This window comes from Colobus angolensis, unplaced genomic scaffold (assembly GCF_000951035.1).
Source record: "Colobus angolensis palliatus isolate OR3802 unplaced genomic scaffold, Cang.pa_1.0 Scaffold207, whole genome shotgun sequence".
NCBI classification, from domain to species: Eukaryota; Metazoa; Chordata; class Mammalia; order Primates; family Cercopithecidae; genus Colobus; species Colobus angolensis.
In genome coordinates, this window is record NW_012115233.1 from 4,801,159 (window position 1) to 4,819,484 (window position 18,326).

Here is an 18,326-nt window from a genome sequence, read left to right on the forward strand (position 1 = left end):
GTGTTAGCACATTTAATCCTTACAACCCTTTGGGGTAGGAACTAATTTATGTTCAGATAACGAAACTGAGGCACAGAGAATTTAAGTAATCTCCCCGAGGTTTTATAGTTAGCTAATGATGGAGGGAGGATTTGAACACAGGCATCCCGCTTCTGGAAGGGCACTGCAGTTATTTTCTGAGCCTAGGCTATGGAAAGAAACCATTCATTTATTCATCGAACACATTTTTATTGATTATCTGCTACAGGACAGGTCTGTGATAGGCACTAAGGCTATAGAAATGAAAGACATTGACAGGGTTCCTACCCCAACACATTCTTGATGTAAATGTGAGACCCACACTATGACCACCCTAAGGATTTTGGTTGGAAAAGACTTTCTTTATTAAGGATTATACATTTATGCCCTGGATTTCCTAGATGTGGCCCTGAATGTAAATATTCCATTTTCTTATTGGAGTATAACCACCAATGTTTGACTGCAAAAAATGTGGTAGATTATTTTCATTCATATGAATATGCCTGCCCTTTCTCTGGTAGAGTCTGTCCCGGTAAGTCTGTGGGACCTGCCTCTACCAATGAGGGGTGAGCATGGTGACTTTTAACAATGATCTCCTCATTAGACGAGGCCATCAGTTACCGTGGAAATGATCATTATTGGAAAGCTGGAGACCAGCTGCTGTCAGAGAGGGATGGGCTCCTGTGGAAGGTTGCAAACTGATGACTACTTAATCCTTGAACTTCAGCAGCAACAATATTAGCTGAAGGTCTGTAATGCATTCACAGTTCTCATCTGACATTTTCCCCACATCATTATTTTTCTGGTTTTACTTCTAAATTCCCTATAGGATCATTGACATGAAATTCTGAGGGGAAATTTGGAACATTAATGACTGTTTAAGGCAAATGAGTAAGTGTTCTTTCCAAGAGGAAATTGCCTTTATAATATTGGCATAAGGCTATTTTTAAAATTTATACTAATGAGGAGATGATTCGAGGCAGATGAGTGAATTTCCCAGGCTTGAAGTTGGCCCATGCCCCTCGGTGAATTCAACCTTAGGATGAGCTCTGTGGGGCCTTGCAAGTCTGGCTCTAGATGCAAGAGATCTGCTCTATCCACATTCCTTCTTTCCATGATTGGTTAGAGCCTTGACCAGTCAAGCCTGGGCTTGGATGCTGGGCTTACGAGTGAGCACACACAGTCATAGAGCTTGCTGACTAGAAGGGAAGAGAGACTTTATCAAATAACACTACGTATAGATGTCTCAACTACAAACATGAATCAGTGACTTGAAAGAAGGAGAATAATATTCCCTGACCTTAAACAAAAAAGGACTTATGATCCTGTTTGAGGGTTGGGGATGGTCATAGAGGGCTCCCCTAAAAATAAATACTTGCTCTGAACCTCAAATGAAGTGTAGGATTTAGAAAGGCAAGGGGCCAGGTGAAAGGAAATGGTTTCAGGAGGAGGGAAGAACAAGGACTTGAAGAAATGTATGTTGCCCTCAGACCATCTGTGCTTCCTAATCCTGGGGATTGCACCTCCAGTGATATAAGAATGTGTGGCAAAGGGAACCACGTTCCTCACTGACTTTGTTCCCACCCACAGAACCAAAAGGGTCTTCCTTAGTAATGCCTATGGCTAATGGCTATTGAGCTCTCACTACAGGATAGGCCCTGCTCCAAGGACTTGGTGTGAATTAGCTTATTTGACCTTGACAGACATTTGCTTCACCCCATTGAAACAAGCGACATTAACAGTAATCAAAAGATTACCCAGGGCCACAAGGCTATGTAATACAGCCATCTATGCAATATTAAAAAAACAAAAAACAAAAAACAAAACTTGAATCCTTCCAAATGTCTATCAAAAGAACACAGGTTGGATAAACTATGGAATGTCTACACAAATGAGTACCGTGCAGCTCTCAAAGGGAATGAGGAATATGGCTACAGACTATTTGGGACAATGTTCAGATATATTTTTAAGGTAGAAAAAGTAGGATGGAGAAAATTGTGTGATATGTTACTGCCTATCTTTGGGGGGATACACATTTATATACAAATTTACTTTTTTAAAAAATAGGAGTTAGGTTAAATCATTTTTTTAAAAAAATAATTACTGTTCCAGTTATCTTTTTTTCTTTGGAGAAACAGGGTCTCATTCTGTCACTCATGCTGGTGTGCAGCGGTATAATCAGAACTCACTATAGCCTTCACCTTCTGCTCAAGCGATCCTCCTGACTTAGCCTTCTGCGTAGCTGAGACCACAGGTGTGCACCACCACACCTGGCTAATTTTTAATTTTTCTGTAGAAATTGGGTCTCCCTATGTTACCCAGGTTAGTCTTGAACTTCTGGGCTCAAGCCATCCTCCCACCTTGGCCTCCCAAAGTGCTGGGATTACAGGCATGAGCCACCATGCCCAGTCTATCTACTTATTTTGAAGCAAATTTGTGCCTTAAAATATCAACACCATTTTATTATTGTCTCTCACAGTGTAGGGATTGTCTGGGCTCCAATAGGTGGTTCTCAGGGTTTCTCATGGGCTTGCAGTCAGTGGCTGAGGCTGGAGTCATCTGGAAGTGCGCTTACTTATAGACCTGGGTGTGGAACTGAGAGACAAACCTGAGGGTTGCGGCCTGAACTGCTACGGCTGCCTTGACCTCTCTCTATGGTCTCTCCAGCACGGAGGTTTATAGGTAGCTGTACGTTCTACATGTTGGCCTGAGGCTCCAAAGATGCCAATTCCAAAAGAGAGGCTGGATAAGCTGTACTGCCTTTTATGACTTAGTCTCAGAAGCTATACAGTGTCACCTTTGCCACATTTCTTTTTTTCTTGGAAGTTATAAGGCCCACCCAGGTTCAAGAAGGGTGTGGGGCAGCAGGGGCAGAGGACAAGGATAGACTTTACCTACTAATGAGGAAATGATAAGGTCTGGAAGAGGAGGTATGGCAAAAAATATTTCTGTGGCCATTATTGGAATATATAATCTGATGCAGTTACGTAAAGTGAAAAGCATGAAATAAGGCTAAGGAAATAGGGAAAACATGTTTTCTTAAAAAATGTTGTTTCATAAATGTGAAAACAAAATGAAATGAAAAGTCTATTCTAAAATTCAAAAGTCAGAGAAACAATTGAACCTAAGTGTGTACTCAAGATGGTGGCATAACCACTTGAGAGGAACTACCCCTAGTTATTTTAAAACACAGTTATTTGATTGTATCTATTAAAGGTAATTGAAAACCCAAAACCAAAAACAACTGCAAAGGGAAATCTTAAAGTATTTTCAATAATACTGTTTTTGGAGGTAGGGTTGGAATATTTATTGATATGTAAAATACAGTATAATAGTCATATTGTATGTATTGAAAGATAAATGTATATGTTAATTTGGAGAACTAGAATATTGAAGTATGGGAGGAAGAAGATACAGATATAAGACCAGTCAGATTAATTTAAAATGCTAGAGAATTGGAAGTGGGATTATATATATGAATTTATTATGTGTTTTATCTTAAAAATTCATGTATTCTCTTTCTACTAAAACAGTGACCAAACCAATAGCGATGAACTTCCTTAGCAAATAGATTACGGTCACTAGTAATCATTTTCCAGCAAAGGAAACGAAACTCTCTTGAGAAAATGATTGAGTTTATATTTAAGGCAGGAGGTAAACAAGAAGAATCTGTAAAATCTTGTCATACCAAGAAGCAGAGAGACTATGAGATGTCATTAGGGTCATGTCATTTAAAGAAGCCAGTATCAGTAGCTCAAAGATGAGATAATTTGAGCCTCAAAACAAAATAAGTAATTTCAATGGATTGAAATGCACTAAATCTGTTTAAATACGTAAGTTCGTAATGACAGGGGAAAAACAAAATTATATATAGGTTACCTTACAAAGATGATAGAGACCATCTCATTATTTTAGAAACTGAAAGGAAAAAATATTAAACACTTATCCTGCCTTTGTTTTCAGAATTCCATGTAGAGATAATTAACTAGTTCATGAAAAGAGTTTCTCTTTCTAAGTAGTAAGCAATGAAGAAATCATAGAATTAGAATATAATGAATTTGTAATTCTTACTAAATTAATGTATCTAGGCAATAACCATCAGTAAAAAGAAAGACCACCTGACATTTGTATCTCCTGAAGTAAGTTCACAACACCACCTGGTCTTGAATCAAAAATATTGCACCTGAATCTGATCCAGTCTCCAGCATATATCTATTTATAGGAAACACAGTGGACAGGTGAACATGTTAAATGATACCACTGGGATGCAATCTGCAATATTTCACTGTGGAAACAACTCAGATGATTCAACACAATGCTGCAAAGACAAAATAATTATATATGAACAGGAAGCTGTATGAATTAAAAAACATTTAAGAGATGTATCAATCATAATTTCTGGTTCTAATTTGAATTCTGATTTAAAAATAGGCTGCAAAAGTTTTTTTAGAATAATATGAACAAAGACTAGATGTTTGCTGCCATTTAGAAATTCTCATTATTTTTTGTTCAGTTATGATAATGCATGGTGCTTCTGTTAAAAAAAAAAAAGACTTTCAATCTTTTACAGATATCTTCTAAATATAGATGAAATCATATGATATCCAGAATTTTCTTTAAGACAATCTGTGGAAGGGGTGGGTGGATGGGTGCTCAGGTGAGCCAACGGTAGCCATGAGTTTAATGTTGAGGTTGAGTGATGGATACAGAGCAGTTCATCATATGATTCTCTCCACTTTGATGTCTTCTTGAACTCTCCAATACTAAAAATTGAGCCAAAAAAATTAGCAGGGACAAATAACTTTCTTCTTTTTCCAAGGGCTTTCTATCCATGATTTTAAGAAAATGGCCAGACGGCACAGGCATGTTTTACCTTAGTCCTTCCAAAGTAGTGAGGTGCACCCACTCCTCAGCTACCCTCCCTGACTTTGTTTGTTTTCACAACCTGAATTCACCAGGAAAATACCAGGAGTCTACTTTGTATTGTGCCATCTTTTAAATAATGCCTCACTTTCTAGTAGCAAAGCACCTCTTTCTTTTTCTTGATGCTTCAAAAAACAAAATGAAACAAGAATTTCTCATTAGCTGAAAGTGTTTTTATCTAGTGAGGATTGAAATCTTCTTGGCCTATTTCCCCTTAGATCTAAACAATTTTAACAATTTTTTTTTTTTTTTGAAACAGAATCTCCCTCTGTTGCCCAGGCTGGAGTGACTGCAGTGGCACGATCTTGGCTTACTGCAACCTTTACCTCCTGGGTTCAAGTAGTTCTCCTGCCTCAGCCTCCCAAATAGCTGGATTACAAGCATGCACCACCATGCCCAGCTAATTTTTTATATTATTAGCAGAGATGGTGTTTCGCCATGTTGACCAGGATGGTCTCAATTTCCTGACCTCAGGTGATCCACCTGCCTCAGCCTCCCAAAGTGCGGGGATTACAGGTGTGAGCCACTGTGCCCAGCCTTAACAATTTTTTTTTTCTTTTTTTGAGATAGACTCTCACTCTGTCACCAGACTGGAGTGCAGTGGTGCGATCTTGGCTCACTGCAACCTTCACCTCCTGGGTTCAAGTGATTCCCCTGGCCAAGTAGCTGGGATTACAGGTGTGCCCCACTATGCCCAGTTAAGTTTTTGTATTTTTTTACTAGAGTTGTGGTTTCACCATGTTGGCCAGAATGGTCTTGATTTCCTAACCTCATGATCTGCGCACCTCAGTCTCCCAAAGTGCGGGAATTACAGGCTTGAATCACTGCGCCCAGCCCAACAGATATTTTTAAGATGCATTGTCTACTAAGAGAGAGATGCCTCTGATTCTGAAGTACTTTGCGATAAACAGCCGCACAATAGCCAAATGAAATCTTGAAATCAGAGGGTTGCTTTCTCATGAAGTTAGACTGCTTGAGAATTGCAGTGGTTTCTATATGGCAGGTGCTTAAATTGTCCAAGTTGAAATTCTAATTTTAATAATGAGTAGGGATGAGGGCATGAAATGGTTGTGTATTTTTTATTTCCTACATACAATATTGAATTCAATCCCAAACTTGAAGCATTGATGAAATTGAAACATGTTGGTAATTTTAAATCGTGCAGTTCTGTACACGATCAGAATCCTAATCATTATTAAAATAGGTGTTTCCATTATATGCATATGTATAAAAAGTCCTCCAAAATGTTAAATTACCTTGCTCATCTCAGGAATAGAGTCCCAATCACTTCCAGATTGAAGCACTTACAGGGGGAAAAGGCGAAGTGCTCCAGTAATTTTAAATTGCTTCGTACAATGAAGAGTGCCTGTAAATGACTGAATGTGGTAATTTGTTCCATAAGCTTTTTTTTGATTTGTAAGTAACTTCGTGGATTTGCTGGTGAAACAGTTTGGCAGGTTCCTCAGATAATTTAGAGATATTGAGCATACATATCTAAATGTGATTAAAATGTGGTATTAGCAGACATTGACCCCAGGAAGGGCGAGGTAGGTTTACAAGTTACAGCAGTGGAGAAGCTGAGAAAGACTACAGTTGGCTCTCAGGGGACTTGGGAAAGGTAGTAAGAGTGCACAATTGAGCTAATTACAGGAAAATGCCACATGGCTGGCTTTGGAAGGATTCATCCAGCCCCCGGCATGTTTTGCTTATCCTCTGCCTGATGATACAATGGGAATTATTTCTATCAGTGGACACACATTTGGCCCATATCTTACTCAGGCAACACAGCCTTAGCCTTGTTCTGCTAGTGCTAATTATCTTTTTTAAAATAATACTGTTAATATAGTCAAATGTAGTTGTTGGACTCTTAGAAATGGGCGAAGTTTAGGTTTGCAATTTTCCAGGCAGAGAGATAGTGGCATAAGCATCATGTGAACTCCCTTCTAATAGGATGTCTTCATCTTTACTATTTTGCGTAACAATGTATTGTTTGGCCACAAGAGGGCTTTAGGTACTAGATCTGGAGGCAGCGGCAGTCTTTAAGGTATGAAGGGGTCAAACAAATGTCTGCCACTCAAAGAGTGAGGGAGATGCAGCCAGAGGTCTCAACAAAGAACCTCACCAAATGATGGGGAGAGGCTATGTGACGAATTTCATCACGCAGTGATGATGTGAGTCTTGGGCTCTGTAAGTGAGGATGGATAGAAGAGCAGGTCCCGTCCTGGCTTGCCCAATTCTGTCCCACTTTTGACACAGAGAGTCTCACGCTCTAGGAAACCTCTCAGTTCTAGACAAACAGAGGCAGGTGGTCCTCCTATTGTGAGAGGTTAGAGAGGAAGCACTTTTTGGATGGGTTAAGTCTGATAGGCTCTGTTGTATTTGATTTGATGAGTTTCTATGAGATCAAGGTTTTCAGTACCATCACAAAACCATTTATGGAGCTATGTTTAGGAAGACAGGGCAAGGATTCGAGAAAAGGTTGGGCCTCAACACTTGCCTCTGCCATGAAGACTCCTTTTACGTCTGTTTCACACATAGTCAGCCCTTCCCATCCACAGGCTGCACATTGGCGGAGTCAATGAACTATGTATCAAAAATATCCTCGGGCTGGGTGTAGTGGCTCATGTCTGCAATCCCAGCACGTTGGGAGGCCGAGGCAAACAGATGACTTGAGACCAGGAGTTTGATACCAGCCTGGCCAACATGGTAAAACCCCAACTCACTAAAAATAGAAAACTCAGCTGGGTGTGGTGGCGGGCACCTGTAATCCTGGCTAATCCCAGCTACTCAGGCCGCTGAGGCATGAGAATCGCTTGAACCCGGAAGGCAGAGGTTGTAGTGAGATCACACCACTGCGCTGCAGCCTGGACAACAGAACGAGGGTCTATCTAAAAAAGAAAAATAAAATATATATGTGTGTGTATATATATATATATATATATACACACACACACATATTCAAAGAAAAAATAAAATAAAACAATAAAAATACAAATAAAAAATACTGTACAACTATTTTCATAGCATTTACATTGTATTAGGTATTGTAAGTAATCTAGAAATAATTTAAAGTATACAGGAGGATATGTATAGGTTATATGCAAATACTATGCCACTTTACATAGGATATTCTGGTATTTGAGAAAAATCCTGGAACCAATCCCTCACAGATACCAAGGGACAACTGTGCTAACCTTTTAGATAAAGTTTCATAGACTAGAGACTTCCACAGTGAGCACAAGATTGGATACCTTAGGCTAGAGCAATGGACTTTAGAAAAAAGGTGGAGACACAGAATTTATGGATATGAAGCAGTACGTTGTCCAGAAGTAAGGGTGGTCCATGGAGACGGATTAGAGGAGGGTGGGAGAACCTTTTCTTCATCAGAGTCAAGTCATTCTGGGTTGGCAATATGTATACATGAGTGGACTGGAGAGACTGAGGAGGCACAAGTCGAGGAGGAACACATCTTTTATTTTGACTTAATTTTCTTTTTATCCCCTTTCCTTCTGCCCCAGGGTTCTTCTCTGTGTGGATCACATTAAGGAAGCGTATAACCTTTCACACCGCCTGACTAGGATGATGGATATGGAAATACACACTTTGGGAGCCCTGTCTGCTTCCCTGTTAAGCCATTGACTGTTATATACTCTTGGGCTTGAAACACCTTCCAGGCTGGAGGGACCAGTATTGCATTTACTTTGATCCCATTTCGGTTTTCATGGCTACCCAAGAGGAAATAATTTGATTTGGGGCTGCAGGGGGTAGGGTAGAAAAGTGCAGTCGGAAGATACAGAAAATCAGCAAGAAGATTACTGAAAGGGAAAGAGGGGGAAACCAACCAGCTACATATTTCCTGCAACATGAGTTAATGAAATTCTGTTCCTTCTTTCACAGCTGTATTCAGTTTGTTTTACATTGTTTGGTATGTAAAAGGATTTGGCTTTGCGTTACAGAACTAATTGCTTACTAGATATTACATGGATATCAAAATACTTTATAAATATTAATTAATCTTCACCTAATTCCCTGGCAAGCACAAATAACCAGTGGCATATTTATTGAATGTGTAGGCAATAATCTGATTCTTAAAGATTTGTTTTCTCTGCTGAAGCTTTCTCATCATTTCCATGTGTCGAAAGGCCTCATCTCCTTTGAGGACCGTATCAGATGGTACTTCCATAACAATTGTTAGGAAAGTAATCATAAAGATGATGTTTAGAGTAAGCAACATTATTATTTGCTGCACTTTCTTCCTTTGCCAAGCTGTTGAGTAAGCAATTCATAGATATATCTCATTTAACCCTACAGCAGTCCTCCAATGAAAATGTTATTGTTACTACTTTCTTTTCCCCTCAGATGAGGGAGCAAACTTTCTGAGAGCTGAATGGTGGCAGGGCTGGGATCCAGAGCCCATTCTGTCTGCATGTGAAGCTTATAATGAAAGCCATTATCTTGCACCTTTTCTGATTCACACTACAGGAAGGACACGTGGCACTTATTGATAACTCCATTCATTTATCCATTCAAAAATATATGTTTGAATGGCAGTACTATGAGAGGTACTGTGCTAGGCTCGGATATGACATACCTGGTGTTGACCCTTGAGTAGGGATTATAGAGATTAGCATCTTTTCTCTGCTGAGATTCATCATGGTCCCCATGGGCAGTGGGCAGTGTTGTTGTTGCATTATGAAATGGGTATAGTGTCTGGAACAATGACCATTTCTTGAACAAATGGGGAGTGATACAGTGAAAGGAAAAAAGAGGATCTACAGTGTCGTTTGCTTGTAAATGGTGAGGGGTGGGAGCACTCAGAAGATGTAAGGATATGCTCTCTTCTTTCCTAACACTCATGTTATATGTAGTGACATTAATTTGTGTTCTTACCTGCTCCATGTCTCGTCAGCTTGACATGGCATGACGGCATGGACTGTGTCTGTTTCTTTTAGCACTTTGTACCTGTATTGACACATAAATGTTTGTTAAATACACCAATGCCTTGTTCTACGCATAGAGGAAGGCCAGTAAAAATGGTCTTACACGCGTATTACTGTGACCATGAAAATAATCCCAACCTGGGCATAGCCTGGCTCTTGTCTGAAATGCACAGTACTTTTATGTGACAAGATATAGAATAAGTCGTTGGAAGAAAAACTGTCATATTACTATATTTTATATGAAAGTGTATCTTGTGTTACAATGGGCCTGGTATACAGAGGGTGCTTAGCAAATCTTCTGCAGAGCTGAAACTGAGCTGAAGCTATGGCCCCCTTCCCTGCTTGCTCTCCCTTATTCTCTAGGGCCCTGCTTCCCAATGTGTGGTCCATGGACCAATCAGCTTCAGCATCACCTGAGCACTTGTCAGAAATGCAGCACCTGGGCCCTGCCCCAGACCTGTTGAATAGGAATCTGCATTTTCACAAGATTCCAGGTGATTTGCATACAGAGTGGCATTTAAGAAGCATTAGTCCAGGGGCTTCTTTGCAGTCAGTCATGGTGATTTGCCAATCATTAACATTTCAGAAACTCTGACTGAAACCATACATTTACCCTTGGCTAGGTCGGTATCAAGTTTCTCTGCTTTCAGCCAGAATCCTAGCAATTCAGCTTGGTTGATTAAGAAGCTTCTATTTGATAATTATATATCTTTGATTTTTTTTTAAAGTACTGGGGGTTGGGAGATCCTGCAAAATGACATAACTGTTACTTAATAAATGCAGTTTGCTTGGAAGACCAGAATCTTTCAAATAATGAGAAGCATCAAAGGAAACAACTCCAACAACAACACAAAGATTTCCTGACAATAAAGGGGCTGAGGTGAGGACCCCCAGCTGTGGATCACACTACCCGAAGAGAACCAACCACCAAATCAATACCCAACAACATAACAATAACATCCAGGTCATTTCACTTATGAGACAGAAGAGGAAGAAAGAAAACAAATTCTCAGATACAAATATTTCTGCTGCTCCACATTGTTCCATAGGGCCAGGATTGTGAAGTCAGTCTTCCTAATGATTAATGGAATTTCTTACCTTTTGTTCAAATGACGTGGCCTCTTTGGTTTTTAAATGACATCTAAGGGCAAAACAGACTCAAGACTTTGTGGAATGACTTTCCAGGAAGCAACCACATCTAGGTAAATCCATGCTCACAGGTTCCCTCTGTTAATGGTGAAATTACATCAAGGATGACCTTTTGAAGGAATAAAACTCATTATCACATGGAATGTGGTAGCTGTAAAAGATCAACACTTGGAAGCCAAAGCAAAGTCCCACATATGATAAATTAATTAGAATAGAAGTTACACAAAACCTCGACCTTTTGTGTGACCCTTATCTCATAATTACCTCTTCTTTAAAAGCAGAATGGAATATTTTATGTATGAAGATGTTACTGTTGACCCTAAATGCATTAAGAGTCAAGGAGACATTTTTCACATATTGAAAGTAAGATTTGATTGAGTGCTTGCAAGTGGCCTAGTGAAATCTCATTAAACCACTGTTTATTGTAATACTTTATAAATGGTAGAATATTAACCATTAATTATGAACATGAAACCAGTTAGAAAATAAGTTTTGCAATATCTAAGCTCGATTTTCAACCCTAATTAATGCATTGTCTTTTTCATAGTTTTCGGTGTTTTAGAGCAAGTAGGTACTTATAACTTAGGTGTGACTTTTCAGCTCTTCTTCCTCCTCCTCTCCTTCCTCCTTCTCATCCTCCTCATCGTTGCTCTGCCAACATGGTTGCAAAAATTCAGATGAAAATAAGAAAATACAGTCTATTAAACATAGTTATAGACTGTCAGTATCCACAGTTATAATTAGATTTATAAATCATGTGCAAGATTCCCAGCAAAAAAAAAAAAAAGAATCTTAAACATTCTTTTCAACTATTATCATCACAAAATGAAACAAAACAAAATATAGCAACGATATGAAATTGTTTCCGTAACATTGCCATGTTACAGTAAGCTTTTGCATCTGGATAAGTCAGCCTGGTACAAATAACTGTATATTCTGAAATGTAAATGGGTAGAAAGATAACGACCTTCTTGAGCATCTACTGGGTGACAACTGCTGAAATAGTATCTGAATTTAACTGCACCAAGGAACAGAGGCAGATTTTGATTCAGATGACAGCTTCCATGATTTGGCAGCAGTTGCTTAAGAGGCTGTGTTGGGAGGTTTCTGATGTTGGATCCAGCCTACATCATAGAACTGCAGCCATGGATTAGCAATGTGTGTTATGTGAGTGAGCTGCAAAAATATGCCACAAAATTCCCATCTTACAGTTAGACCTTTTTACCCTGAAATGAGGCAGTGTGTTATGGTAACATTCCCAGATGGCAGACAGAAGGAGAGCCAATGTGAGAGACCAGCGGACTCAGACCTGTCTCCAAAGAGCCTTGTCTAATTCTTCTAAAACACAAATGTTTCGGATATTCAGGGTTTTCTGATTTCAACTGTGTTCATACCATGAATAATTATGCAGCACTTTCTTCCTGTGCGCTAAGGACATTAATGTGCTTCTTCTTTAATCCTCCCAGTGACCCTGCAAAATAATTCTCACTGCCCTTTACATGGAGGCATCCAGCTTCCGCTCTTATGGAAAAGAAAGTGCCTCCATGGAAGTTGCATAGATAGTAAATTGTGGCATGGGGATTCAAAGCCGGGTTTGCTTGACTTCGCAGTCTAAACCCAACCCAGGAATCCAACAGCCTCTTGCTGTGTGATTCTGATCCCTATGAATTCACTATGTTGTCAAATGCTGAGTCTGGAAAGCGTGGTCTGAATGCATCCCTTCTGGACCTCCCTTAACGATTCAAGGGCTTTGCGTTGCTTGTGCAGTTAATGAAAATGGAAAATGATTCCCTTCCCTCCCCTTCTGTTCTTCCATCTGTCCAGGGAATAGCCTAATGTCAACCTAGTGACTTCATGGAATCTGTTTTCAGTCTACTGCATCCTTGTCTGGAATTCTCAGGGGACACTTAAGCCAGAACCAGGGTTGAAGGAAGCCCTGGCTCTGTGCAAGTCCGCAGTACAGCAGCTCCTGGGGAGGCAAAACGGTGTGTGGCTACAGTGAGGGTTTCTTCACGGTTGATGGGATTATAATGTGAAAAGATCGACATGTGAGCTCAGAGCAGATGAATAATAATGCTACTGGCATTTTGTATTTAACAAAACACCTTTCTCGAGAAATGTATTACTTACATTGTGGGTGGGGAATTGTCTCTGAACCCAATCACGTTAGTCACTGGCCCATGACTATCTCATTTTTAATAAATAATAATTTTCTCAATTCAGCGCTAGCCAGCTCATCTGCTTTCAAAAAGATGGGATATGCCTGCTTTGTATTTTTTATATGAATAACCCTCAGCATTGAAGGATTAACTCTTGATGCACTGAAGGCAAACTACTGGACCCCAGGAGACCCATTTCTTCTCACCACATAGGCTGATGCATCTTTCAGATGAATTTAAAGGTCAGTGCCTTATGCGTGAAAAGCAGGGGCCTGCATTAGATGGCTGAACTCTAGACAATTCTTGGTCATTTGTACTGAAAGAGATGCAAGAGCGATTTCAAAACCACAACAAAGAGGCCCCCAAACACGCAGGCATTTCTTTCCTTTATCTATCTGTTCAAAGAGCATCTACGCAGGGCCACGAAGGCGATTAGGTCTATCTGACGTAGTCATACAGCCATAAGAAAGATTTCCTCTCGACGTACGTGCCACATGGTGTCTCCTGGAGCTTAGGAAGCTGCACGCAAGTATTAAATTTCCGACAATGGGCAAGAACAAATTAAGAGGGCCAAAGTCCAGGAATGTATTTCACATAGCCAGCCAAAAAAACTTTAAGGCTAAAAACAAAGCAAAACCAGTTACCACTAATCTTAAGAAGATAAACATTATGAATGATGAAAAAGTTAACAGAGTAAATAAAGCTTTTGTAAATGTACAAAAGGAACTTGCACATTTCTCAAAAGGCCCTTCAGTTGAACCTCTGCAGAAAGAATTGATTCCTCAGCAGCGTCATGAAAGCAAACCAGTTAATGTTGATGAAGCTACAAAATTAATGGCTCTGTTGTAATATAGTGGTGATGCATCAAATTCTCCACAAAGACCAATAAATTAAATGTTTTATACAATTTTATTTAAAAAAAAAAAAAGAAAAAAGAAAGATTTCCTCTCTAAAAAAAAAGAAAAGAGAAAAAATAAAGAGGTGCCTTCCATTGGTGAAGCTTAAGAACATAAGCTTTGCAGCCACCCACAGTCCACAGCCACTGTGGGTTGAGTTATACTTTCCCTCTTAGCAGCTGACCAGCTTTGGGTCTGAGCCTGTTTCTTCACAGTGGTCAGCCCCCTTGTCCCCCTGATAAACGTCTGTCTGCTTACACAGTTGGCTCCACAGAAGTGAGCTTGCTGGGTCCATGGGGTTGTTTATTGGATATTTTGCACAATATTATGCTCTGGAAAGAGGTCTACAAGCTCTGATCTGAGGTCCAAATCCAGCCTGCCACTTGTATGTGGACAACTAGCAAGCTAAAATGGTTTTTATGTTTTTAAGTGGTTGCTTTTTAAATGCTTATCTAATGGCTACATAAAATCCTTAATTTTGCCTCTTGGCCCACAAAACCTAACATATTTACTGCTGGCTCTTCAAGAAAAAGTTTGCTCGGGCCTGCTCTGGAGTCATCAAAGCCACATATATAATTTTAAATTTTCTGATAGCTATGCTAAAAGAAGTAAAAAGAAACAGGTGACATTAATTGTAATGTGTTTTCTTTAGCCCAATATATTCAAGTAGTATCACTGCAACTTGTAGTTAATACAGAAATTGTGAATGAAATATTTTATGTTCTTTTTTCATACCATGTCTTTAAAATCCACTGTACATTTTGCACTTAACAGCACGTCTTAATTTGGGCTCACCACATTTCAGGGGTTTGATAGGCACATGTGACCGGTGGCTGCCGCATTGGGCAGTGGCAACTCTAGAGAGCTGGAACCAATTTATGCTCCTTCTGACATTCACAGGGAATGCTCTGTATAAATCTCGGTCTCTTCTTCATTTTTAAGGTCACATAGCACCTGGATTTAAACTCCACAGCTACTCCAATTTTAGCCGGACGGACCATATTCCAAGCTGCAAATATTGTACCCATCCAGCAAATTTCCTGGGATGTGCTTCCTGGGAAAAGTAAATTCACTTGCTGTAGCCCTTGATTTGATAAAAGGCTCCTCTTTCTGGCCTTACCCCTTGCTCAATCATTTCCAGTTCCACTGCTGGTTATTTAACACGCCAGGGATAGTAGGTACATACAGTCCTGTGCGCCCAGCTTATGAAGAAATGCTCTGACCCTCCACAGGCCTGATCAGCGGCCTCCCTGCTCCTGTTCTCCAGATAGAACTTTCCCTAGTTTTGCAGGTCTCAACTCATGCACAGGAGGAAGCCGGAACTGCCCTGCTGTGATGATCAATCCATATGCATGCTTGCCTCCAGCAAACCAAGGACATTTAATTCTTGGCCAGCGTCTCATCAGCTCCATCAGTCTATGACAATAAAATGAATATATGTCTTGATCACACCAGGAAGTCTCTGCTACCAACACCCCCAGGAGAAAACAGCTCCAGGCTCTTAAGCCTCCTCATGTAGCAAAGCCTCATCTCTCAGGTCCCACACGTCAGAATTCGCTATGATTCATTCTCAGCATGTGTCGTGTGTATCTGGTAGAAGGTTTGAAATGCTTTCTTCCCATGTGGCTTTTCAGGGCTTTAAGTGTGAATATGAACTTTGCATGTGAAAGATGCTTCATTTTGCATTTTGTTTGTTAGTTTTTGTTTTTTTGAGATGGAGTTTCACTCTTGTCGCCCAGGCTGGAGCGCAGTGGCACGATCTCGGCTCACTGCAACCTCTGCCTCCTGGGTTCAAACAATTCTCCTGCCTTAGCTTCCCAAGTAGCTGGGATTACAGGTGCCCACCACCACGCCCAGCTATTTTTTTTTTTTGTATTTTTAATAGAGACTGGGTTTCGCCATGTTGGGCAGGCTGGTCTCGAACCCCTGACCTCAGGTGATCCACCAGCCTTGGCCTCCCAAAGGGCTAGGATTACAGGCGTGAGCCACTGTGCCTGGCCAAGACATAATTATTAACATTAACATCGTTCATCTCAGTATACTGCATAAAATTACGTGATATGCCAAAGTGGGCATATGTATCCCACTTTGAGGAATATTGATGAGAAAGGATGTTAGGCCTACAGAGGTCTTCATCTTCAGAAGAGCACAGATAAGTTCTGGGGTAATGGAAATGACAGCTTCTTGGCATTTTTTACTGCTGCCTTCAAACAGCAGCCATCACAGCCCATGATGAGCCTGCTGATGCCGAGTTCCTGCATTCTGTGGTACACCTGGACTAGGCTTAGAAAGGCCCTACGCCAGCTCATACTTCTTCATAACAAGATGAGCTGAATTCAGTTCTGCCCAGAGTCATTCTAATCTGCATTTTCATAACCCACCTTTCCATTCTCCAAGTGTGACTTTCATTTTTAGGACAGAATTATTCAGTCAGTGAATATGCAGTCCCTTTAAAGGGATATTTATCACCCTTGAAGAATCTTATTGCCAAATCTTAATAGTCTTTCTTATAACAAAGGCTCAAATTCACTATCAAGATGAAGAGGTGGAGCTTCAATGAGCTTTGCTGGAGCATCTCATGATAAAATAGATTAAAGTCTTAAAATGGGCAACCCATCGAGGTGGAAGTCAAACAAATATGCAAAAGCATCCCTGTATTTTCTGCAGGCAGTTTGGGCACTGTGGGTGAGCCCGGAGGGTGAATGGTGGGAATGGGAGTTAGTCCACATGGATGTTCCTTCAGGCTCAGCGGGGTGACCTCCTGTGAGAAGCTGAAACTGTCTTAATCTTAATTACTTTATCTGTAAAATAGTGGTGGTGGGGATGGGAAGAGCTTGCCTACCTCAGAGGCTTGTGGTGAGGATTACAGGGAAAAGTCCATGTAAAGTGCTCCTCCCTGATTTCCGGCACAGAACAAATGAATGAAATTCAGATCCACCACTTATGTCAGAGGTCCCCAAGGCCACCCCCAGTTTCCTTGATCCCCTGGTCCTAGGAGGTCCTAGAGGTCCCCAAGGCCACCCCCAGGTTCCTTGATCCTCTAGGAGGACTCATGGTTAAGATCTATTACAGTGAAAATATACAGAGCGAAATCAGCAAAGGGCAAAGGCCTAAAAGTGAAGTCTGGAGGAAATCAGTTACAAGATTTCCACAAGCCTCTCCCAGTGCAGTCACACAGGATGTGCTTAACTCCCCCAAGCAACATATGATGACACCGTGTGTGAAATGGTTTCTACCGGGGAGGCTCACTGGGGACTCAGTGCCCTGGGTTTTTACTGGAAGCTGGTCAAGCTGGTCACGTAGGCAGCCTCTGCCTGATACATAGCAACTCCTGGTTCCCAGAAGAAAAGCAAGGGTTCAGCATAAACCAAATAGTTCATACAAACATTAGGCACTTGGAGCCACTCTTTATCAGTTATGGGGGTGGGAATACTCTCCAAACCCGAGTTCCCAGATGCCAGCCAAGGACCAACCTTTCAAGTAGGCCTTTCCAACACTGCAATCTGCAATCTGCTTTGTAACTCTTTTCTGCCCAGGACTAGAGGTCATAAGGCCCCAGTTAACTCTCTGACTTCATCCCCAGTACTACCCGTTAACCACCCTGACGTTCCTCCCATCACCCCGCAGATCCTAGTCCCAAAGCCTTACCTTGGTGCTAGCTGCTGCCTCTGCTTTGAAAGCTCTTCTCCTGAGTTATCCATGACCAAGTCCTCACCCTTTTCATTGCAGATGCTTGCCTGTTCCCATCACTGAGTTCTAATTTCTCTAATGGAATTATCATTCTAAAGTTATCCTTTGTCCTTATTTTATTCTCATTCACGGGTATCTCCACTAGAAGGAGGATATATTTTTTCTGGCAGAAGAACATGCCTGTCCTATTTACTCTGTTACCACTAGTGTCCACTCTAGGGATGAACAGGTGGTAGGTGTTCAATATTTGCCTCATGGATATTGGGAATTACTATATTTCTTGTTCTGTGTCTCAAAGAACAAATGAAGCCCCCACATCCTTCCTATTTATTGACTTAAAATACTGTCTTTGAATGTTGAAAAAAGTTTTTAGAAAATATTGAACTTACAGAGAAATTCACCAAAGTAATAGTAATATCATGAAGATGCTCAGTGCTTCTGGGTTTTTCAAATCTCATCTTTCCACGATTGTGCCTTCTCTGCATGAGCCTAATTCAAAAAACCTGTTTCACAGAGGGCTGCTTAAGAAGTTCATGGTTTTGTTTACACTC

General features: G+C 40.6%; 2 protein-coding genes across 7 annotated transcripts in view; both read left to right on the forward strand.

Annotated features, from left to right (window-relative positions):
- Positions 1-18,326, forward strand: part of CDH13 (cadherin 13) — a 1,192,767-nt gene that overhangs the window by 196,063 nt on the left and 978,378 nt on the right. The window lies entirely within an intron of this gene.
- LOC105511949 (uncharacterized protein C8orf59 homolog) lies at positions 13,693-14,104 on the forward strand. 2 transcript variants are annotated; one of them, XM_011942171.1, is made up of 2 exons: positions 13,736-13,848; positions 13,966-14,096. In XM_011942171.1, the coding sequence occupies exons 1-2, from the start codon at positions 13,736-13,738 to the stop codon at positions 14,036-14,038; spliced, it is 186 nt and encodes a 61-aa protein (XP_011797561.1). In that variant the 3' UTR covers positions 14,039-14,096. The 2 variants fall into 2 exon arrangements, with proteins under 2 accessions (XP_011797559.1, XP_011797561.1); XM_011942169.1 differs by having other exon boundaries at positions 13,693-14,104.